At 43.0% G+C, this 25,290-nt stretch overlaps 1 protein-coding gene across 1 annotated transcript; it reads left to right on the top strand.

The window, feature by feature from the left end:
- The first annotated feature begins 4,185 nt into the window (after window positions 1-4,185).
- E2F7 (E2F transcription factor 7) lies at window positions 4,186-25,049 on the top strand. The gene is made up of 13 exons (XM_065041036.1): window positions 4,186-4,252; window positions 4,413-4,493; window positions 7,721-7,996; window positions 9,181-9,349; window positions 11,847-12,131; window positions 12,776-12,934; window positions 13,986-14,123; window positions 14,797-14,991; window positions 15,638-15,722; window positions 16,364-16,883; window positions 18,280-18,550; window positions 19,774-20,198; window positions 21,823-25,049. Exons 2-13 carry the CDS (start codon window positions 4,413-4,415, stop codon window positions 21,997-21,999), a joined length of 2,781 nt encoding a protein of 926 aa, XP_064897108.1. The 5' UTR covers window positions 4,186-4,252; the 3' UTR covers window positions 22,000-25,049.
- Window positions 25,050-25,290: the final 241 nt, after the last annotated feature.

The raw sequence follows: 25,290 nt of genomic DNA, 5'->3' as shown, positions 1-25,290 counted from the left end.
ACCCAGCTCTGGTCTACTTGTGGCCCCTCTCTGTCACCCCTGGCAGAGCTGGAGCTCTGCATCACAGGGAATGCAAACCTCCAAAGCACTTGACCCCACAGCATGGTGAGAAAAGGGCCTTGCTGGGTCCAGGTCCCACTCCCAGCACTCTTTCTCTGTTTTAGCCACGGCTACTAGTGTCAAATGTCCATACGATCACTTCAAATGCACCTTCTTCTGGCTGTTCTTGAATGCCAAATGGTCATGGCTACTGCTTATGCTGGTGTAGAACATGCTTAGCCCAAGGCAGCCTGAGGTAACTGAAGGGTAGGAACTTCCAAGCTGCCCCAGGGATGAGATGACACCCCAGCCAGACACAGTTTGGGAAATGATCAGCGATACCAGGTATGCCACTATCTCCACTGGTGAGCACTGGTGTTCAGAGATTCCCTGGTGGCTCAGCAACTGGGTGACACAGTCTGGCTTACAATGGAAATAAAACTTGTGTGGGGATCTGTCTCTTTCTCACTCATAGCTTTGGAACTGAACTTTCAGATATCAGTAAAAACAGACAGACAAATATGTGGCATAACTGAGCTCATAGTAAAAGTCAGGTGAGGAGAGAAACTACTGGGTCTTTGACACATCATGTTTTATGCATTAAAAGAAGTCATACGAGTTTAAAGATGCTCATGTCTTCCAAACTATTTCCTATTCTGTGACGGAAAGTACTGTTGGGTACATTGACATGATTTGTTCGTATCGATCTCCTCTGCCAAAGGTATTGGCTTTCTATCACAAAGAATTGGCACCTACACCTCTACTTTGTGTGAAATACTTTATTTTCAAGTCTGGAAACAAATAGAAGGAAATTAGTGGGAATGTTTAATTCTTAATAATATTCATGTTAAATAGAAATATATATATATACATATTAGTCCAGTTATCATCCATACAAAATCATAAATAATCAGACAGGGTTTTTTTGTCCTGTAACAAAGTTATATAACAAAAATATTTAATAACAGACACTTGTACTCAAATTCAGTAATCTATTTGTCAACTCTTTCCTGCCAGTTGTAGCAGATCACCTGTCCATATAGATGAGATAGATACAAAATCATTTTGGACCACATGATGAGATGTGTATGGCTGCAATAATTAATCTTATCTGATAATCAGCAAATTTATTTCAGCTGCTACAGCTAGGAAAGGAAATGTAGTGTCATAGTTTTGTTCTGATTAAGTCACAACATATTTACCAGTTAAGGTTTGCATTTCAGTATCAGAGAAGATTCAGGTGTTTATTTCACTAAACAAAGAATTAGCTTAGTAAATGCATTACAAAACTGTGTATTGATCTCAAGGAAAAGAGCAATACTGATTAACAAATAATAGTGCATTTTATGTTATATATGTTCCTCACATTGTGTGACAGCTTAACATGTTGACTCTGAACATTCTCATTTCCATATTAGAGAAGAGCAATTATCACATCCAAATCACTGCCAATACCTACCACCAAAGGAGCTTCTCCGATGAGTATACATCATTTCCTCAGGCTAAAACAGTACCCAGTGTCCCTTCACACCTGCTGTTGCTCCCACAGCTGCCCATCCAGTGCTGCATCTCACCCCTTATGGTACCAAGTGCCAAAGCACAGGAATGTCCCATCTCTCCCTCTTTTTTTCTTTTTTTTTTTTTTTGTCTGCTTATTTTCTACGTGCCGGGCTCCACAACCTCTTCTAGTGCTGAATTCACACAGCAAACAGGATGGGCTTCCAGTCTAACAAAGATTTGTCTCACTTGTCTCATCTTCAACAGACCGTGGCTTTTCCAGAACAGAGCTAGCACATAATTTCAGCCACCTTTCTTGAAGTAGTCAGCAGTTCAGCTGCCAAGAATACTGTGCATGTACAAGGTCAGCAAAATTAAATGAAGGTATAAAACTTGATTCAAATTAGTTCTCCCTTGATGACCCGTAGAGAGCTTTAGTAGTAACACAATTTATATTCAGAGGCATTCTTAACCTACAGTAAGAAAAGCCGCAAGCCCTGAGCATCTATTAAAGGTCCCAGGTCCATGCCAGCAGCAAAACGGTGGTATTATGAGTCAGCAACATCCCAACTAGATGTGCTGTATTGTCTACATAGCCTATAGTTGATGTTGACAAGTATCTGGATTTAAGCCTATTGGGTCCCACGCCAGCCTACAGACATTCTGTTTAATCGCTTATAAATGACCATATTTCTAAGGCCAGAAGCAATCACTGCAATGATCAAATGACCTTCTATATGCACGTGCCATAGTATTTCAGCAGGTGACTCGGATATTAAGGTCCTGACCACCATTAAGATCTTAGCCAGAAAGTCTCTGTATTAGAGTTGCTAATGGAGTTACACCTATTAAACTTTCTCAGCATGTAATACCTTATCATGGATGTTATTAATTGGCAACGGATACACAATTGCCTGTGACAGGTCTAAGACAAAGGTCTGAGAATGTATTTTTCTAGGTCACTTTAGTTTAAGTAGATGACTAAAGGGGCCAGATGGAAATTTCCTATCACTGGAGGTGCGGCACACAAGCAGGTTCTCAGCTGCTAAACTCTCTCCTCAACTTCTTTACATTTGCCTAGAGCTCATGTCTGAGCATGTTGGACCACGACGCAAGATTCTTGTTTAGATTTTCCATGACTCTGCATTTTTTTATGATTCTCGTGTGTCTGTTTTCAGAGTTCCTGTGAGTGAGAGCAGTAGTAACAGTTTACTCATTAGAAATGTCTCCTTCCACCTACAACCACTATGGATGCAACTACATACTGAGTCACATACTTTGTAATTACGGAATTAATTTTCCTCTAGACAATAGAAAAATCAAGGTTAAAATATATAGGGCTTTTTTAAATTAAAAATAGGTTATTCAGGTGTTTGTATTTCATTCTCTCCAACAAACTGCAGTGTACCGGAATTTGTTGAAAAAAAAAAAAAATAGAAGTTGAGTGAGTAAACAGAAGTTAATGCAAGAGACTTAATATCTATCCCATATCTACATCCCTATTGAAAAACCTTTTTCTGTTCCTCAAAAACTAACAAATTAATATTTTTTATAAATTATCAGAATTGTGTATTGGAGTTTTTCTTCTCTGACAACTCACTGCTAACTCATGAGCAACTTGAGGAGGAAGTTCTCCTACAACAAAACAAGACAGGAATAATGCAGCAGCATGTCTGTCATTAGCATAACAAAAGAAAAAATTATCTTAAGTACAAATTCACTTTAAAAAGCAAAATTAATTATACTGCACGGAGGAAATGTCTCCAGAACGGGTCTCAAGATTAGGGCACTTTCAGGCATGAAGTAGTTCTGCATAGCAGAAAGCTATTATTTTGACAATTTTTCTGTAATTTTTTCATAACATTCTGTCTCCATAGTCAAAACAGGACAAATTAAAAACTCGTCACTGCGGGCTGCGTGGATTCGATGTGTTAACTTTGGACAAGGCTCTCTCGGTTCTTGCCTTATCTTGGTATGCTGTGAGGTACCAAGGGAGGGAAACCCACGGAGCAGCCTGAGAACTTGCTTGTGTCCAGCCGGTTCCCCAAAGCGCCTGCTCGCCGTATCTTCCCGGCAGCAGGCCCGTTCCAGGGGATGGCCGGGACGAATCGCAGCCGGTCCAGGGCGCCCAGGCCCGCGCTGCCCGCACGGACTCCCCACACCGAGCAGCCCGGGGCGGGGGGGCAGCAGCAGCGCCCGGCCCGCCGCCTGCCCGTTCACCCCCGCTGCTCCCTTCCTCCCCCCGCGGAGATTTAAGGCGCCGGACGAGAGGGTCCCCGTGTACCCCCAGCCCCGCCGCCCTTTCCCATCAGGAATTTACCCCTCAGCAACAGACGCGCCCCCACAGCGGCCCGGGAGAGGCACCCCCGACGGAGAACCCCAACCCCTCCCGCCCCACCTGCTCGGGCGGCCCTTTCCCGCCGGCCAACGGCTCGCCTCGCGCTGGCGGCCCAGCGGCGGGAGCGGGGGGGAGGGGAAGGGTGAGGGGCAGGGCCGCCGAGCGACCGCGCCAAGAAAAGGAGCGAAGCGGCCCCGCGCGGGCGGGAGCTGCCGTCCCGCGCCCCGCTGCCGCGCGCCGGCCTGCCCGCGCGCTGATTGGCCGGCCGCACGGCCGGGGCTCCCCGGCGGGCTGCCCCTGATTGGCCGGATTGTAAAGCGATGTCTTGAGGGCGCCTGGCGGGAGCGGCAGAGCCCTGCGCGCCCCCCGCCCGCCGGGGTAAGGGCGCGGAACCGCCCGCCGCTCCCTCCCCGCTCCCCGGGAGGGAAGCCCCGAGCTGCCGCGCTCCCCTCGCTTCCCGCTGGTGACGGGAGCGCTGCCCCGGGGCGGGAGCGGCTCCTCTTAAGGGTTGGGTTAAAAGCGTCTTCTCGCTTTGCAGATGGAGGTGAGCGTCCTGGCGCTGCGGGACCTGGCCGGCGGCCGGCCGGGGCGGTGGGGCCGCGCCGAGGCGGCCCAAAAGGTGAGCGGGCGTAAGGGGGGCGGCGGGAGCGGGGTCCCGTCTGTCCCCGGCGCCGCGGAGTCCTCTCACGCGTTACTACGCCTCTCCCGGTGCGGAGCATCGCTCCGGCCCGGGCGCAGCGCGAAGCTCCGCGGGGGCGGCTGGGGCTGCGGAGGGTTTGTCCACCCCACTGGCTGGAGCGCTGGGGGCTGCGGTGCCCCGGCCTCAATGCGCACAAGGGGTGCAGGGCCACGACCCGGGGGGGCATGGAGGTGGGTCTGGCCAGGTGTGTGGGCCTGGGTCGTGTCCCTCTCGCTCCCAGTGGCTGCATTTGGGGTGCTGCCCGTGGGACCACTGCACCTGGTCTGAACAGCAGTATGGAACCTGTCGGCACTTGGAGCTTAGGGGTGTCCGATGCTACCGCTAAGATAAAAAGACAATCCAGTAGAACAACCGTGAGTCATGCCACCGTTGTCAGTAAGTGGAGTGATTACACTCTGGCATTATTCCCAGGGAAAGAGTTTTTAGCTGTCACTTAAAAAGTAAAACCCACTACGCAATCTCAAGCATCCCAGTGTCTACCGTTGGGTGAAGTGGAGAAGGCTTTTGTAGATACTCAGCATTCAAAAGCCAACCGACACCAGGCCTGATATGACAGGAGAATAGTATAGTCCTGTTATTTAGCAGCAGTTTGATTGTGCTGATGCGCGTCAGCTATGCATGCCTTCTGGCCTGGGAAAGTTTGCCTGTATCCATACAAAGGTGTTCCCAGATCAAGAGGCTAAGCAGTGCCACTCAGCAAGGAGCAAGCTCATCACTTCTCTCCTGCCTCACCAGCCAGGAGGCAGGATATCTGTCCTTGGACATACCTTACTCAGTAATGTTTTCTGAACTAGACCTGATTCATGAGCTACTGTCCATGCTCAATCCAAGTCCTCCAAAGATCTCACAGATCTTGTCAGACTCAGCTCCTGTTATCCCAGATATTTGTTTCAGTTCCTGCTTACATGCTGAGTTTATTAAGCCAGCCTTGTCCTCTTGTATTTTTAAACCACCTCTGCTTGGATCAAGATGCATCTCATACTTCTACCAGCTGCCCTTTCACTTTTGTGAAGTACAGCTAGGAGTTCACAGAGCATTGCAGTGGCTGAAAAAAAAAAAAATAAAAGGAGAAGGGTTAAAAGCATTTTTTACCTTAGTAGGCAATTATGACATTCAGGAAATAAAAATCTGAAAGTTTGGTAGCAGACGTGTGCTTCTTATATAGTGCCACTATACTTTTTTCATTGCGATATTAGCACCAACATGAAAATTTGAGGTTGTGGAAGAGCAAGTTGCTTCAGCTGCCCTCACTGCAGTTCCATTAGCACCAGTCATAGTGAAGAGGACCTTGAGGGGAAGGTAGATTTCCTCCATCACAGATTAAGTGTTGATTCACTGCCAAATGTGAAATTACAAGAATATATTGAGTGCCAACACTATGTGAACATATATTCCAAGAAAGACCATGGCCTCTAAAGCGACCCCTATTTATCACAATGTAGTAAGTTACAACTGGCTGAATGTTAATTGTAAAAGAAGATACATTTATTACATCCTTTTGGATAATTCATAGGTGAATGTGTGCAGAAGTGTTCCTCATCAGTGCTCAGACCATAATAGTATCAGTGTGCCCAATTTGTTTCTAGTTTGAATGCTAACAGAACTGCTCCTAGTAAAAGCCAGCTTCAGTTGTTACTAGAACTTCTTTCTGCTTTCTAGCTACACTGTACCTGATAAGATGACGTTTGGAATCACCTATTTAAATATCCATATCAGCTTGTGATAGTGGAACTGCTCCAAATAAACAGCAGAATTTAACTTGGGAAAGTCCTTACAGCAAACCAATAGTAGCTTAACGTTTTCTTTCAGTCATATTCTTAATCTGAGCAAAGAAACTTGCTCACTTTGAGACCAGCACCAAAAAAAAAACACAGCTAGACTGAAGAGCAAACAAATTCAAGCCTGATTTATAATTTAAAAGCAATTTGCTATGGTTCCAAAGGCTTCATTCCCAATTCCAGCAAGTTATAAGCTTCACTAGCTTTCTGCTGATAATCTGTCTGCTTCACTTTCTCTTCCTTCACTCAAAGCGCATGCAATCATTTCAAGGGAATCTGGAAACCACTGAGCAATATTAGCTAGAGTTCTGAGAAATGATGTCCTGTTTGTAGGGTATTAAGGAGAATTAAGTGATAGCTGGACTATCTAAGAACAGAATATTGGTCTCCCTGAGCAAAAAGTGACAGTACAACTTTCTGCATGGGCATTTCTGGGAGTCCTGTTCTGTGCCAGCTGTAAGACACTTAGACCTCAACTTTAGATATACTGCAAAGAAAGCCAGTATGATCTGCTCTCTGTTTCATTTCTTTGTTGTTGGTTGGTTTTTTTTTTTTTGCACTAACAAGCTATACTGAAATAGTGTCTCCAGCTGCTCAAACACACATCTCTCAGGTCAAGGATACCAACGATGCTTTTTTTCAGTCAGTCCCTTTAAATTAGTTGATCTGTAGTGATAATTCTTGCTGTAAGAGGAAGGGCTAGAGCTGGACCCAAAGGTGAAATACAAAAAAAGTTTGATTGCAGCTAAGGACTGGAGGGAGTTGAGTTTCATCCAAAGAATGATAAAAATCAGCTGATGAATTAGACTTTTCCTTCTAGTAGCTCTTAGCTTAAGGAATATGGTTATGGAGATTTTCTTTGTTGTTTTGAGCAGCAGATAGTGCAGATGCAGAGCTTGCTTCACTTGCACCTGAAGTTACATTCACTTTAGTTTGATGATCTGTGACAGCCTGAGCTGCATTCCCAGCATGTCATTTCATTGAAGATCTTTCAAACCGAACACACTCTTTTCTTGTTAAGTGGGATGTGACCAAAGCATAATTTCAGTTTTGATCCGATTTGGTGATTTATGTTTGTGGGCAATGCTGTCTTGTAATAACAGCCAGAATTTAAAAGCCTGTTAGGCCATAAGTTTGACTGCTTGACCTCAGGTTCTGTAATTCAGGGCACTATCTCATATACACTGGCTCCAGTACACTAGCATATAAGGATTTTACCACTTCCAACAAAGGCAGAAGAACTGTGTTAAATATACTGATGAGTGCCACAGCATGAGTCGCTACAATTAACCTTTGTAAGAACAGTGAAATTGATTGTCAGACTGTTTTCTTTCCCGTTACATCTGAAGAGTTTCTTGTTTTTAATAGGAAAACATATTTGATCAATCCAGGATGGCCCCAAAGACTCCCATTAAGAATGAACCGGTTGATTTATCAAAGCAAAAAGGCTGCACCCCAGAACGAAATCCAATCACACCTGTAAAGCTCACTGACAGACCTCAGCCTGATCCCTGGACCCCAACTGCTAACCTGAAGATGCTTGTTAGTGCTGCTAGCCCTGACATGAGGGACAGGGAAAAGAAGAAAGAGCTCTTCAGACCCATAGAAAACAGTGAGCAGTGTGACACACACGATTCATTGCAGGTAAGACTCAGAACCTCACCTTCAGTTAGACCTTCCTTAAGCTGTGCCTCAGTTTTCTTCCAGCTGGTACTTCGCGCCCTATGGAAAACTACCAAATTGCAAAACATTCCAAAGGACAGTTGCCCACACGGCACTGGCTGAGCAGAAGGACTTTCAAAGACTGAGATTAACTGTCCTAATAGTAAATGACCTGAGACCCTTCAAGAGCCTGAACATTACTTAAAAAGACAGTGAAGGAAATAGAGCTTAAATGTGTTATTTTGCCCAGCTTAAGTACTTCTGACACTATTTCCTGGCCCACATTAGAAAGAAAATTTCCAGATAATTTTAAACAGACAGGCAGCATTTTCAAAAGCAAATTGACAAGCAAGGAAATTCAGGTTTCAACAGCTGCCACCACTCTTAGCTTTTCTTTGCTAGAGGGGAATATATTTTTTCTTTTCCCCCTTTTTTGACACAAAAGCAAAACCTCAAAGTTACCGATGCAGAAAAATCCTTCATCATTCTCATTTTCTGCAGCTCGTGTAATTAATAAACACACTTCTTCATACCTTCTTTCCATCACAGTTTTGTCTTTTTCTTTTTTTTTGCCCTGCAGGTACAGAAAGACCACATTCAGGCCATCCTACATATTTCACTTAAGCTAATAGCCTCACTGAGTTTAAGTTTCAGAGACTGGGTGGTGCCTTTTATGGTCTCTTAGCACCATGCCCCCTCCCCAACCCTGAGTTTCTTAAAGTTCTAGAGGCACTGTAAAGGGCAGTAAAAGATCTTGGAAGAGGTGTTGTAGGAACTCTCTGATGACTTGTACATCTTCTGGTTTATTAGATCCAGAAGGGAATATTACTCCTGCTCTCAAAAATCAATATTCCTTCCAAGTAGGATCTTACCATCTGCTAGTCTTGGGTGTTTGGTCTTACTGTTTTGTTTTTTGATGCATAATCATTATTTTATGATCTTGCAGATAAGAGTCTGTCTGTAAATATCTTGTGTGATGAATTAAAAAGAGCTTGCAAGCAAATGTGTGTCACCCAAGTGCTCTGTGCTTGCAAGCAGTCTATGCTTTTTTTTCCTTATTAGAAAGTCTGAGCTTAAATATTGCTAACATATTAAATGCGCCTTGCTTGGCTATGCCTTTCTTCTAAAGCTCTGCACTGAAATGTTAACATTTATTTTTTTAACAGTATGATATGGTAGACGACTGCACGATTGATGAATTTGAAAAGCAGAGGCCCAGCAGAAAACAGAAAAGCTTAGGACTCTTGTGCCAAAAGTTTCTAGCTCGCTATCCAAGTTATCCATTGTCGACAGAAAAAACTACTATTTCTTTGGATGAAGTGGCTTCAATTCTTGGTACGTATACCTGCAAAAATGGGATAACTCATCACCTGGAGTAACCCCACAGGAGGGCCTCCAAAAGATCTTCCATACAGAGTACATTCAAGGTCTGCCTTTCCCTGGGTTTGAATGCTCTTCTAATCATACTAGTCAAGAGTTGGAAATGCCTAATATTCCTAAGTGACTTTACTACTTGATAGTGCATTTTGAAGTCTGCTTTCTGACAGTACTTTTTACTAGATAGATCTATCTATCTATCCTCCAGCTGTTTACCAACTTTATTGCTTTCTTAAATTTTCAATTTGCCAAACACTGAAAGAGTTATTAGTGACAAACCCTCTGAAGGAAGACTTACAAACAACAAATTTTGTCAAAATGGATTGTTTGGGGAAACAATTGCAAACTAGTAGATGTAGGAAATCAGTAGGAAATCAGTAGATGTAGGAAATCAGGATGACTGCCTGACTTCAGTAACGTGCCTGACATTATATCTTCCAAGATCTCATGATTCACCACGTTTATCTTAGCTTAAATATTGTCTTATGAGGGGAAGTTACCAGGAGACCTGCAAGAGTAGAATAAGAAAATGTATTGTATTGAGGTGGCAAGAAGGTATCGAGTAGCTTACTTGCTGGCTCTGCTTCAGGTTGGGTTTGGTCTTAGTTAAAATATTAATAAAATATCTGAGAGAAATAATGAAATCTGCAAGAGAGAACTCAGCCAGGTCACTTCAATAACAAAAAGACCCAGGTCTTTGGAGAGGTTGTCTCTTCACTAGAAAGGGCCTTACAAAATCAGACTTAAACTGAATAAGTATTGTATCTACATTTAGAACTCAGCTATTCAACAGAAAAGAGGTAGCAAAAATTAAATGTGTCTGTTTCGGGAAGAAAGTGAGCAAAAGAGTGATGTCCACTGTGACACTGGTAAGGAAGTTGGTGAAATACTCATTTATTTGCCTTGGTAATGGGAAGTGGAAATGGGAGAGAATCCAGATGAAGTAAATAGTTAAATAAACTATTTTTTTTAATTGTTCTTTTAGATTTTGCAGTTACTCCTTTATGTGTTTGCACGAGATGCTTGTGCACTAGCCTTGTACAGCTGACCTTGAGTAGTGCTTTATTCTGTGTTGGGAGTGGTGTTACCTTATTTTCCTATATACTAGAAACTTTGTTTTAAAACCTACTGCTGCAGATTTTACCTCCCAGAAGGGCATTTGTTCCTCTCCCTTTGGTTTTCACTTCCCTGCTTGCCCGTATCCACATGCTTCAGGGACCACTAAGTTATTCACTGCTCATGTTACTACTCTCTGTGTAACAAATTATGGTTCTAATACAGCTTTTGCTACAAATGTATATTGCTTTGTTCACTGAAGACCTGTGGAAAGACCACAATGAGGGCTATGCTGCTAGTACCTGACAGGCCCCAGGATGTGTTTAGCACTGTTGTTTTTCTGGAGTATGTTTCTCTCCAGGATCTCCACACACTTGGAGATACTCATGAATTGTTTATCGTAATATCTGTTTGAGGCTGGTGTTATCCATATTGTCCAGACAGGTAAACAGATGCATCAAGGCCTTGCCTTCCGCAGGAAGGTCTTTCAAAACCTTTCTCCTTGGCTAGCATTTGTTCTGTTCAGCTGATGTTAACTGTTATGGGATTTCTGGTGCAGATGCTGCCACTGGCATATAGTGCACTGTGATATTAATAGATATAACAGCCATGCTTCAGACAGCACTGGACACAGGTTCTTGAGACAGTGAGCAGAGCCACCAGCCTGTTCATATTTAGTCTCCAGCCTCACTCATATCTGTCAGGCTGAACCCAAGTTGGACAAATTTCATAGATTTCCCATTGGTCCACAGCCAGCCAGCACTGCGGACTTGTTTCGGCTGCATTTGGGAACAGTGGGTGTCATTTTCCTCTGCTTTGCCCCTCGCAAAGCCTTTGACTTTTCTTTGCTTGGTACGTGCTTAGCAAGTACTTGTGCCATTGGAAATGCAAGTGGAGCACCACAATCCCACTGGCTCCTGTAGGAGGGGGCTTTTATATCCACCCCATGTCAGTGTCAGGCTCAGACTCTTTCCTGCCCTCTGTTACTCACAGGCTTGTATACAGGTATGTGTCCAAGCCCTGAAACTCTCTGAGAAGAAGGGACTGAGTGCTTTGAAAACCCCAGGGCAGTCTAGACAGGTCTGAGTGAGTGGGGCTCGGCAGACTGCAATCAGTTCTTCTAAACACAGTGTAGATGCTCTAAGCGGAAGCTGTGGCTGAGTCGGCAGTTAACAAAATAGACGAAGAACAACATACCATGGGGCTGGCCATACATAAGTCAATTCTTTCTTGTGCAGATTTGGATGGATCTAATGCCATGTGTCCAGGTGAGCAGTGAAAAATGTGTGGTGAACACTCAATATTAGAGAACAGCCTGCTCCCTGTTCTGCTTCTGCTGAAGAGCACATTAAAGCCAGATGAGCATCTATGTCTTTTATTTCCTCCCCACTTAAAACAGGAGTTGAGCGGAGACGAATTTACGATATAGTGAACGTCCTGGAGTCACTGCACTTGGTTAGCCGCGTGGCCAAGAACCAGTACTGTTGGCATGGCCGGCACAACCTACGCCAAACTCTGAAAACGCTTCAGGAAGAAGGAGAGCTGCAGTATGGAGAGCTAATGACCTTTTTCCATCACAAGGAGCAGGACTTGGAGTACAAATTTGGAGAACGGAGAAAGGAAACTATTCCAGATTCTCAAGACAGATCATTATTGGACTTTTCAGAACCAGATTGCACCTCTGGTAAGATAACTAATGTGTGTGATGTGATACACAGACACAGGTCTCTTTCTCCAGTTTATTACGTGGCTTTTTCCCTTGCTTTGCTTTTAAATTAAGTAATTTAAAAATCCCCTTTGCAAAAAGGTGCTGAATTCACTGCAGAGTTGACAGAATTCTTCCTTCTGTCCTGTCCCTAGCAGAGGTCTCAGGACAGATTTTGCCTCTGTCCTCCAGACTGGCAGGAACTTCTGCCAAACACTCTGGTTCTTTTCCCACTTGTACCTGCCAGTAAATGCTTTATCCTGACAGAAGGTTCCAGTTTCCATTTGCCCACTGCTTGCATGCTGCCCATATAATACATACTATTCAAGTTAAAAAGTCCATTCGAGTCGCAAAATTAAAGTGGTGCAAAACTGTGTAACATAACATAGAATCTGTTTTGAAATATGACTTTCTAAAAGCTGTTTCTCCAAGCTTTAATTTGTATTGCCTTTTGAAGAGAGACTTCTGTCTGCATTACTCAGCTATTTGCTGCCTTTCAAAAGATTTCTGCTTGCCCACAAGGAAATACTTTACTTCTTTTGTGTGTGAGAAACCTACTTGCTAGTTTTCTGGCTGTGATGGATGACATGTGCTAAGAGGCTTGGGTGTTATTTGTGACACAGCATCTGCAAACAGCAGAAAGGACAAGTCGTTGCGGATTATGAGCCAAAAGTTTGTCATGCTGTTCCTTGTCTCCAAGACCAAGATAGTCACTCTGGACATTGCAGCAAAGATACTGATAGAAGAAACCCAGGACACGGTGGACCACAGCAAATTTAAGAGTAAGCTTGCTGTTGAGAAACAAATCTATCAGTCATTGAGTAAAGAAAATGGGGGCATGTTTGGAATGACACCATTAGGTAATGGCAAGAACAGATCAGGAATCTTGCTGAAATATGGTTTGTGGTTTTTTTAATTGCAAATGCCAGTTTGTGAAAACAGAGCTTGAGGTGGGGAAGAGTCAATTTGACAATTGTCTCCAAGTTTTAGCTTCTGAATGAAGAAATTTTTTTGTTCGAATTTTTTTTTTTAGTACTTTAGCCCTGTTTCCTGTACCGTTCTGAATGACTTTTCAGAACTTACTGAAATGAAAAATTGTTTAACATAAAGGAATTCCTTTTCTTCTCTGAAGAAACGTGCTACTTCTCCTTTTCCCTCGAGAATGCTTTCACAACTGGATGGCACAACTGGTTGCTTTTCAGTTAGTGGGGTTTAGTACTTAGATCCCTTGAACAACATGGAAAAACTCACCAGTAGTAAATAATTCTTTTAAAATAAAGACTTTTCTTTTAAGTCATCAAAGTGCTTTTAAAGAAAAGTACTTGCAGTTTGGTCTTAAAATCCTACCCCAAATACTGGGAGGGATGTGAGGAGTTTATCTGGACAATCTGTGATTATCATATTCAGCTGAAACATGTTATTTATTAGAGTGACAGAGATTTTTCTGAGTGTTATATTTTTAAGTTGATAAATATGTGTCCTCTTGTGATCAGCTGTGCACTTAGATGCCTCTTGCTCCTAAGTGCTTGTCTTTACCCTAGGTGAAGGTAGCTGCCTCCTCTGGGCAAGCTGATAGTGTAATCACTTCCTAACCCATTTCCATTAAAATGAGGCACGTGAGCTTAAACGTGAGCAGCTAAGATATGAAGAAGCAGTGACAAGCAGGTGGGAGCTGGCATGGCAGACTTCATAGAAGGTGGCTTAAGTACATTCCAATTTACCCACCTTGCTTATGAAATCTGGGGTGATATTCTGTAATGAAATTGTCAAGAAATATGTACTCTACACATTGTAAATGTTACTGTCTTGACTATTTCTGCCCTTTCTTGTTAGCAAAGGTACGAAGACTGTATGATATTGCCAATGTTCTCACCAGCCTAGGCTTGATCAAGAAAGTTCATGTCACAGAGGAACGAGGACGCAAACCAGCATTCAAGTGGATTGGGCCTGTGGAATTCCCTGGAAAGACTGGTAACTTGTGCAGCTTGCATCTCTGTTCTTTTTGTTTTGACAGTCCCTTCCCAAGTGGTAAAAGGTGGTTTTGCATGTGTAAAGAATGGCTGGGCACTCACCGTCTGTCCTCTGATTAGTAATTGCTGGCCAGCTCAACATTTGCCCTTGTTAGACTACACTCAAGGATGGATATCAAAGGATACAGTGTCTTGCTGGTATTTTCACACTGGAAAGCCTGTTCCAGTGTATTACCACCCTCAGAACAAAGAGTTTCTTCCTAATATCTAATCTAAACCTACTCTCAGTTTAAAACCATTATCTCTCATCCTATCGCTATACTCCCTGATGAAGAGTCCCTCCCCTTCTTTCCTGTAGGCTCCCTATAAGTGTTGGAAGGCTGCTATAAAGTCTCCCTAGAGCCTTCTCTTCTCCACACTAAAGAACCTGAACTCTCTCAGCCTGTCCTCATAGGGGAGATGCTCAAGCCCCCTGGTCATCTTCATGGCCTCCTCTGGACCTGTTCAAGCAGGTCTATGTCTTATGCTGGGGGCACCAGACCTGAACACAGTACCCCAGTTTTTTGGGGTGGTATAGAGTTTACCTGTAATGTACGAATTTGGTAACACGACAGAAGCCTAAACGATGAGCTGTTTTCTCTGAAGGAATGTCATACAAAATTATGTTCCTACAGATGAGCCAACGGGACATAGCCCGACATCTAATCCTCTTCCAAGGACGCAGGGAGGAGCCTGTGCCCCATATCAGATCTGTGCTACTGGAAAGCAAAGGTTTACACGTCATGCTTCATTTAATGGTGCTCAGCCTTGTGAAGGGACCAAAAGGAGGGTCAGTTCAGAGCCCAACAGCCCGCATCAAGAGAGGCAAGGTAACTACTAAGGAAACATGTTCCTTTGAATTCCACTGGATCTGCCTAAATGTGAGCCCACTAATTCAAGGCACTTGGCTGAGTGGATCTGCTATATTAAATTTATTAATTACCCTTGGGAGGTGCCTATATTTTCACTGCCCAGGTGATGAGACTTCTAATTTGGGTGCTTCAGAGAAATACCTGAAGTTAGATAAAATTAATCTGGGCCATATTGCCTTGAATCTGCAGTTTGTTTTCTGGTAAATGTTTCTGTTCTTCACTAACTGCAACTATAATATAGTTTATTCTGTTAAAATTTGGTATAGATAAAGAAGGATTCTTTAGCCACAAAAGCTTGCTTTATTTTATGGTTCCTAATATAGTGGAATTTACTGTAACAATCTAATGGATAGCTGTTAAAAAAAAGATGCAGGAATTACAGGGCTTTTCACAGCTCCCTGTTATAGGAAATGATGACGTCGAGGACCCCTCCAGTGGGACTGAGAGTTCTGATTGTCTTGCAGGTTCTGCCTCTAGGTGATTAGTGGATGTTATAAAAATGTGCCAGGATAGAAAAATTATATCTATTATTTAATATGGCCAGTATCAAAATATGCTTGGTAAACCTTCCTGTTATTAATTGGATGTTCCTTTGTTCTTTCAGCCTGTATTGTGAATTCAGATGAATATTGCTCCAAAATGATAAATCTAGCAGCTGTCTGCAGGCAGAAAATAGAGGAAGATACTGGGTAGGTTTGTTTTCACTCCTGTTCAGTTTCAGCTTCATGCTTGTCATGTTTGGTTCAAGGGTAGGTTCCATTGATGGGACTGAAGCAGAAAATCATCAGTCTCATTATTACTATTTTAATTCTGATAGGTCTCAGCATAGCTTTTTCTTAATTGTTTTTTCTTCTGTCCAGTTTACACCCACTTTCAAGTGTGGGTGTAAAGCTACTGTTGTCCTTTAGCTTCAGTAGTTCTTCCTCTCATATGTGTTTGTATAGGTCATCCCTGCTTCCTTTTACCTGTTGTCTACACAGGATGAGCAAATCACAAATCCGTGGAAGAGCCTCTCTGTCATATCAGTGGGTCTTCTCTGTACCTATACTAATTTGAATTCGTTTGTGAATGATTGACTCTAGTCAAGTGCAACCGGAAGTACTATTTTTCTCCCAAAAACCTGATGAGTCCGCTTCTGTGTGATTATTAATAACAGAAAGTGACCCACCTTGTAAGCTGTGTAAAAGTAGTGGTTTGGGTGCAGGAATTTTACCACATTTATGTCCAAAAATGTACCTGTTTGCTTTTAAGGATAAAATGAGGGTTTAATTTTGGGCTAAATAATTTTCCTCTTTTCATTACTACTTTTTTTTTTTTTTTTTTTTTTTAGGAATAAAGTTTGTTCCGCAGAGACGATACTAAATTCAGCAAGGAACTCAAGCATAAGCTCACCTCTCTCTCCTCTTCCAGTTCTTGGGGACTCTGATTTCTGTGTTAACCCTTTGCCTCAGGCAATTTTCCCTGTGGTTCAGGCAGATGTGTCAAGCCTCTCACTAACGAACAGCATCGGCAGCCAACCTCTACACCCTTCCACACCAGCAGCCTCCAAAACAGAAAATGGAAAACCTACCCTGCTCCCCAACCAACCCTTCTTGTGCTTCCCCTCTTCGTCTCTTTTTATGCTGTGCAGTGGTCTTCAGGAAAATAACTTGAGGGAGACCCTGCCCATCACAGGAGAGGTGGGAAACAGGAGAGCAGAAACTCAGGCTCCTGTACCTCCAGCTACCTGCCAGAAACGCTGCTCCCACAAGTGCGCATCACCCTCTGCAACTGCAGACGATGAAGAGCCAGCTGCTAAAAAGCAGAGCATGGAACAGAGTGATGTGCCCCTCTCACTTGTAGTACCCAAGGTAAAGGAGTGAATTTTGTTATCACTTAGGTTTCCTCTAAGTGAGGAAAGACTTTTTCCCAAGACAGTATTTTCAGAAGTGACAATTCACTACACTGCTCTTGTTAAAGATACAAATGCTGCCTAGCGTGTGTTAATAAAATTGTAAGGGTGCTGTGCCAGGAAGTATAGGCATTAACTGGGAGATATTTTCACACTATCAGGGGAAAAAGGGCTGTGATTTCTTTGCATAGTGAAGTGATGCTCAGCTATTCTTTGGAGTCAGTGTCATGATCATTGTCTTTAACAAAACAGCCCACCTGAGGGGAAGAAACCCCACTGGGAGTCCTGCATCCAGCTCTGGAGCCCTTAGCATGGGAAAGACATGGACCTGTTGGAGGGGGTCCTGAGGAGCCACAGAAATGATCAGAGGGCTGGAACAGCTCTGCTGTGAGGACAGGCTGAGAGAGTTGGGGTTTTTCAGCGTGGAGAAGAGAAGGCTCTGGGGAGATGTTATTGCAGCCCTTCGGTACTTAAAAGGAGCCTATGAGAAGGATGAGGAAATACTGTTTAGAAGGGCTTGTTACAACAGGTCAGGTGGTAACGGTTTTAAACTAGGAGAGAGGAGGTTCAATCCAGACATGAGGAAGAAATGTTTTACAATGAGAGTGGTGAAACACCAGCCCAGGTTGCCCAGAGAGGCAGTAGATGTGCCATCCTTGGAAACATTCAAGTCCAGGCTGGACAGGGCTCTGAGCAACCTGATCTGGTTGAAGATGTTCCTGCCCATTGCAGGGGGGTTGTACTAGATGACCTTTGAAAGTCCCTTCCAACCCAAACTATTCTATGATTCTATGAAATCAATTGAGCATTGCTCCTCATCTTCCCCTGGTAGCTTGGTCTTTCCCAGACAGCAGCAGCATTGCTTACTTCACTGAGCTACAGCAAATGTGATTTGTACTTTTCCCCTACGCTCCAACCTGAGTCTCTCTCTCTCAAGCACAGTGTTGCCCACAGCAGGCTGGTGAGAGAAGGATGATGGTGAAGTGCAACTATCTTGAGGTTCTCTTAACTACTGTAAATATGGGTCAAGCTCAAGGTCATACCAGTGTTTGAATATAAGCTACTTGAAACAGATGTTTTTCCATATAAAAAAAATAGAATCTCCAAGCTCAGGTATTATTATCCAGTGTCTTGAAGTACTGAAAGTGAACTACAGCAGAGAGCACAGGGCTCAGGCATCACTAATATGGCTTTTCAAACCCTCAAACAACATTTTTAACTTGTTGACCTGCTAATCAGTGTTGTGGTGCCCCTTTGCACAGATGAACTTTTCACTCTGTAGCTGAGGGAGGTGCAGAAGGGACCTGTTTTATTTTCGTTTTGGACTCTTCATTTCCCTTTTTGTTTTTGCTTAGAAGCCTTTTGAGTCTCCCAAGGCAGAACCTACCCCAAGAAGTGGCTGTATGTCTGCTGTACATCTAGAAGATTTTCATCTTGACCTCGCAAGTCCTGCTGCTCCAGAGGCTGTGGACAAGGAGTCTACTAAACTTTTAGATTCTCAGGAGCAAGAAAAACAGTCTCAGAATAAAGACCTTGATGAACACTCTCCAGGAAAAGAGCACATCTCTAAAGAAAATGCCAGTCAACCTTTCCTACCACAGTATCTTTATGTTCAGCCTACCGCTGGTAAGGACAGCCATGAGTTCTAGAGGCACCCAAGCTTCTGCATCTGTTCACTGAGCAAACAGGGAGACCTACAGATCTGTGAATAAGTCTATATTGGGCACAAAAAACTGTCAGCAGTTCTGTTGTAGTTTAATAGCTCTGAATTCTCTTGACTCCAGACGAACTGCTGCTTTTATGAAAATTCAGGCATTTTTCTGAAGTACCCAAACATTAATAGAGATGAATAATATGGGGTTTGCATGCTTGAATTATGTGCAGCAAAAAAGAAACCTATTTGGCATTCAAAGCTCAGAGGAGCTGGAAGTCTAGGTTTGGCAGAAAGGCAGCTTGAGTAGTGCAACAGCATCCCCCTCAGTGAATTTAGTAATCTATTAACTTTGTACTGTCTTGTCGTGTGCATCATCAGGATAACCCCACAAACACTGAGGCACGGAGAGTGTAGCCAGGCCTGCTTGTAGGATGCAGTAGGGATGGAGAGGAAACAGCTGAAAATATTACAAGAGGATTTCATGTCCACTGTTTTTTGTGCCTGTGGCTGTGTGGAGTGGTGACCGTTTTGTGGGAACAATCTACGTGTGGCAGATTTCCCTGAATACTGCATTAGTATTTGATTCAGTTGTGGCTCAGAGTGGTATCCATGGGATTTCACTTATAGGATGGAGACACTCAGTTTGAAAATGTTGATCCTGGTGGTTTGGAAGGTCAAAAAAATTGGGAACTGGAGCAGGTTCTGTTTCAAGACAGCATTTCAGCCATTCTCAGAAAATCAGTGCCTTTGGGGTCTATCTTTCTGGCTGCTGTCCTTTTTTTTATTATTATTATTATTAAAAACAATGCATATGTTTTCATATCACAGAGGATATGATTCCTGTTAGTAAAAAATGAGTTTGTTTAGCCAAGATGTTGCTTGTGACTGAAGTTAGAAACAGAAAACAGCAAAGCGTGTGGTTGATACTTAAATACGAACAATGTAACTGGATGCAGATATAGTGAACAGGCAGTAGGGGGGGAGATGGAGAAAGGTAAGGAAAAGGAGCTTGACAGCAGTCACAGGTTTGTGACAGTTTTCTTCCTTCTTTTTTCTCTTTTTGTCAGTTTTCTTCCTGCGCAGCCTGTCTCTTTCTTTGTCATCTTCCCTCTTTCCTGTTCTAGATGAAGTTATAATAGCTTAATTCCATTTTGTCAACTGTATTAATGCATTGCTTTTTCTCTCTTTGGTTTAGGAGTGAGCAGTTTTAATTTCCTGTTATCTGCGAACCAAGCCGCTGGAGCTATCAGCCTGGCTGCGAGCCAGGTACCTTCTCTGAGCGTCCCCTGTGTCGTGGTGCCATCAGCAGCCTTGGCTTCCTTCCCTCTCGTCTGTTCTCCCACCATCACCAGTCCTCTTTCCCCAGTTCCCGATGGCTCTTTCTCAGCTCCCACCTCTGTGAATTTCAGTATGTCCGGCCTGGCATCAACAACACCCGTTTTCATAGGCACCACAGCAGTGGTCGCCCCAAAAGTCTCACCCACTCCTTCGATGGATCCCCAGCAACCAGCTCACCCCTCTCTGCACCTGAGTCCTGTGCTCGCGAGGTCTTGTGGCGCTGTTAAACTGGACTCCCCTGTGTGTGTGGGGCACCCGGTGACCCTTCTGAAGCTGCAACAGGTAAGAGCAAAAGGTGGTTGAGTGACCATGAAACAGCTGTGCCAAGTCACAGGGAGGGAAAGCAGCTTGTGCTGGTGCCAGTGTGTCCCAGTGGTGAGCTGGGACATTGGAGCTGGTGTCTTCCACTTAGCATCACAGAATCATAGAATGTCCTGAGTTGGAAGGGACTCACAAGGATCATAGAGTCCAACTCCTGTCCCTGCATATGACACCCCCACAGTTCACACCATGTGTCTGAGGCCATTGTCCAATCTCTTCTTGCACACTGTCAGGCGTGGGGCTGTGACACCTCCCTGGGGAGCCTGTTTAGTGCTCCACTACCCTTTGGGTGAAGAACCTTTTCTTAATGTCCAACCTAAACCTTCCCTGGCACATCTTCTGCCATTCCCTCGGGGTCTGTCATTGGTCACCACAGAGATCAGCATCTGCTGCTCCTCCTCCCCTTGTGAGGAAGTTGTAGACTCTTTAGTTTGCATGTCCAGCTGTAGTGGTGGCAGGGCTTGGGGTGGTGTTAAACACATAGCCCAGCATAGCATGTCTCACCCTGAATGTTAAAAGGATGAGCTTTAAGAATCTTACAGGAGTTTTAAAATAATAAAAATCTTAATCTTTTAAGATCTTGTAGGAATAGAGAAAAAAAATTAGTCACAGGTTGTTTTTTTTCTGAGTCAATATTGTTTTTACCTATTTGACACTATAATTATAAGCGTCTTAGACACTGGCTACAAAAAAGAGGCTTGCTTTTCATAATTTAGGAGTAGGCTGGCTGCAACACTTTTCAGCTAGTAGTGTCCTGGGTTACCTCCTTGCCCCTGTTCTTATCTCTCTCCAGCAAATAATGGAAACTTATGAAGATGTTTTAAAAAATCTACCACAGAAACAGACTTTTCAAGTAAAAAAATGAGAAATTCAAAAGTGAAGGAGGGCTCATTTATCCCAAGTACAATGAGTGACGTTAAACAGTCACATTACACTGTGTTACCTGGGTCTTCACAACTAATAGCAGTGATATTTTGGCACTACTTTAGCTTACATTCTTAAATCCGTGATTTGTTTTCCTTTTGTCCAATGCAGTGACAAACAGATTGAACTTTTGGAAGCTTTATGAGTGTTATTTTATGTTTAGCTTGTTCAAGCTTTAGATAAAGGCTGTAACAGGGACTGATTGACAGCCAATCTGATTACAGATACTAACATTAGAGGTTATGGTGAGTGGCACTTAAAATAGGAGTGGCTAGGGTTATAGGAGGCTAATTTTAGATCTGTTTTGATACTAAGAAATAATGAAAGTGAATAAAACATCAAGGAAGGGAAAGAGCCATTTAAGCTAAAAGACAAGATTGGCATAAGAATGAATATGAACTAGTCATTAATACATTTAAGCTGGAAATGAGATATAGGCTTTCACCTTCCAGCAATGATGTACTGGCAGCCAGCTCCAAAACAAAAAGCAGGGACAAAGCCTGTAGCTTTTCACGTGGAGCTTCTGAAAGGATGTGTGATGTGGTTCCCCACAGTAGCAGGCTACAGGCCTTAAAGCCTACAAGCTGCCTTCTGTTTGCATGCTTGCCTGTAGGCTTTGAGAGAACCCTACTGAATCACTCTGGTTTTGTTTCACAAATAGCCTTCGTCAGCTCCCCTCACTCCCAAAAGCATCCGTCCTGCATGTCACGAGGCATTTTTCAAAACTCCCGGAAGTCTTGGAGACCCTGTTGCTTGGAAGAAAAATGAAGGCAACCAGACCAGAAATGCCAGCTCTGTGCAGAGGAGACTGGAAATCTCTAGTACCAGCGCTGACTAGCTCCACTTGTTGCAAAAGGTGGGCAGATTTTCCTAGGACCCTCTATCGACTACAAGCAGACACTCTTACCTGGCAAGAGGAGTGCGTTGAAATGTCATCCCATCTGTCATGCTTCCCCGCTATCTATTCACCTGCCAGTTCTGTTAACCACCTTCACAAATCACCCCTGGTACTGAAAACCTGTTACTGAATTGTTCCTTCAGTGATGATTTGAATTCAGATGCTTTGTGTCACACAGCCTTGTGGGCATCAAATTGTATTTGTGGTTTTAATTGGGAAAACTCTCCTTATTGCTCTGAGGAGATGCAAACAGATTTCTTTGCAATCCCCAGGGGTTCTTTTTTCCTGTTTTTTAGTGAGGTATCCAGCACTTATCTGGGGTAAGCATTCTTTTTGCATATATTCTACTTACCCTGAGTAAATCTGTGGTGAAAATTATAATCTCTTGCAGTTGTGAGAACAACTGCTTCCTTGGTACCAATCTGTCAAGTCCTGCCTCTGCAGTGTGGCCTTTTGCTATTTATTTTATGCATTGGAGTGGGATTTAGTGCAAAAAAAGGGTTTTTTGCAGCTTCAGAATAACAGATTTTCTCAGGGTAGGATTACTTGAATGTCAGTTGGTTGTTGTACAATTTGCCCGGCACTTGTGGTTAGAAAAACCTAATAATAGCTTAACACAATATGATTGAATGTATACACATGAAAATATTAAGACCAAAATAACTGTGAATGTTAACATTTTTATAATTGTGTTAATGAACTGTATTGGTCCTTGGGGTTTTTTTGTTTTTTAATCTGAGCAAAATGTACAAGTTAAATGTAAAGAATACAGAACCTGATTCCTTAAATAAGTCTGACAGAGTAATTTGAGAGTGGCGAGCCACTGAGAGGGCTATGCTAACTTTTCATCTACCTTTAAATATATAGTCTAGACTTTATGACCAAGGAACACTGGTAAGTCATTAACCACATTATTAGATTCAGTCTAACCTGAGTCTACTTAAGTGCCTACTTAGCTGTTTACTACTTAAGGGGTATGTACTTAAGTGCCTAACTCTTCACTTAGAGGAATTTTATAACTAGTTAATAGTGCATTTGAGCACACTTGGAAGATAAGGGAGTACTTATCTTTTGGTGCGTATCTATCTAAACCATAAAAAGAAGCTGAAAAGAGCAGGAGCCATAAACTTTGGAAGTGTGAAAAATTATCTATATTCCTTAGGAGAAGATAAAACAGAAGAAAAGTCTAACAGTTAACATTCAGAGTCCTCAAATAATGGATGGTGCTGTTAGTAATATAGGATATAATTTTAAGAGTTAATGCTCTTATGCTTAGGTGTGTTTTCACTGGTGTAGGAATCTGCAATTAAATTTGTGCAGTTTCCTGTATAAAAGACAAAAAGTGTTGCTGTTCACATCACGTTACTCTGGATTTTTAACAAATATAAGGCCAGCATTACCAGCTCTTTTCTCATTGATACCAGTACTGGTTTTCCAAGGATAGGTACACTGTTGGATGTGCTACTTTGTTGGTCAAGGCAGGCTAGGACTTTGGTTGGGGGTTGGGGATTTGGTGAGGGTTTTTATTTTTATAATGAAATGTATTATGAAAATGGAATATAAGAAAGAGTTTTAGTGGAGCTGAGAATTTGAGTAATGTGGCCTTATGTTAGAATAGACCAATAACAGCTTTATAAGGAGGGCTGGTTAGCCCTTGTTGAATGAAAATCTTTATAGTAGAATTATCATAGGAAATTTCACGGGTGGTAAAGAGAAATCTTCACACAGCTAATTTTAAGGGTTTTTTTTCTTTTCTTTTTTTTAATTACACTACAGTTGTGAAAGTTTACAGTTTCTGCTTCTGAATTATTTCTTCTTATATGCCCACTTTAATTTCACTTTGAGAAGCAATGTGTAATTGGCACGGTGCTGCCCCTGCACTTCTGCTAATGTGCATTTGTCAGTGTTGGGGCTGGAAACAGGCTGCAAGGGTTTAGGATGGCGGGGTGAATATCGATTCTCCCCACCTTGTCTTTTCACCTGTAGTACGGTGCAGCCTTTTAGTGAAATGGCAGCTAGGAGCAGAGAGGAGAATCAGATCTAATATTGGCTCTTCGCTCCAGTTGAAGCATCACGGCAAAAGTTGCCTTGCTTTGTCAGTAATGTTATTATGTGCCATAACTGACCTAACTATACTTGAAAATGCAGGGACCGAAAATCTATCTTCAGTTTTCCAATTTCTGCTTCTAGTTTTGAGTTTCCATAAGTACAGCAGGTCTGGAAATGAGGATTGACTCCCTCGTGATCAAAGCTGTTTAACGGCTCATGGTTGTGAAAGCAGATTTGGGCCTGAGAGTAGAAGGGGCTTGGTATGCCACCTTGTTTTTTGACAATGCAAAATTCTCACTAAGATAAGAGCGGGACCACCAAAGTGGTCGGGCAGTGAAGGAATCAATGCTTCTTGCAGTGCCTGAGCTGCTGAGCTAGTCAGATGAGGGGGAAGGGCTGGTTGTCAAAACGCAATGAGTTTGTTTTTCCTATCTTTGCCTTCACTGCAAGCTAAGAAGCAAAATAAACTAGGAACAACTCATCAGCAAAGTAGCTTCAGAAAAGCAGAATTTGTACTTGCACTGGGGCAAAGTGCGTACCCATGATGTTCTGCGGCGTTTGTGAAACCTTTCTGTCCCAAGACAGTTGCTGAGGAGTGTGAGTGTATAACTTATACTTGAATCTACCTGCCACGTTTACATTTCTGATTGTCTTTTGTAAATTGGTGCTATTTCTCTATTTAAAAAGCTGTATTTTTAATGTAAAGCTGCTTCCAGTTTGTACCTTTGCACTGCTAGTTTAATATAGATATTAATTTTATTGCTGTTTATAACTGTTCTTCAGTGATTAGACATGTTGCTTTTCCTGCTCTCTAGCCATCTTGTTAGCTGTCTGCATATAGCTTTACTCCAATCACATTGTTGAGTTGACTTTATTTTTTTTAATACTATCCTTTAGCAAAATATTAAACTTTTACAGAATAAAAATGAAATTAAAACAGAGGCTGAGGCTGTGATTTCAGTATGGAGAGTGGCCTTGAAAAGCAGAATCCACCCACCATGCCTCCAGGTGAGCAGTCCCTGTTGGGTGTGAGCACCAAATGAGTCACTCCAGCGGCTCCTGCCTCCTGTTTTACACATCATGGGCACGATTTCCACTCCACTTGGACCAGTGCCTTGTAAACTGGCTCTCAGAGTCCTGGAGCTGGCATGGGGAACACCCCATGGCCTTGGCCCAAGAGCA

The sequence above is a fragment of the Columba livia genome, chromosome 1 (genome assembly GCF_036013475.1).
Source record: "Columba livia isolate bColLiv1 breed racing homer chromosome 1, bColLiv1.pat.W.v2, whole genome shotgun sequence".
Taxonomy (NCBI): domain Eukaryota; kingdom Metazoa; phylum Chordata; class Aves; order Columbiformes; family Columbidae; genus Columba; species Columba livia.
Note: the sequence above shows the minus strand (reverse complement) of the source record. Positions and strands in the feature narration are given on the sequence as shown.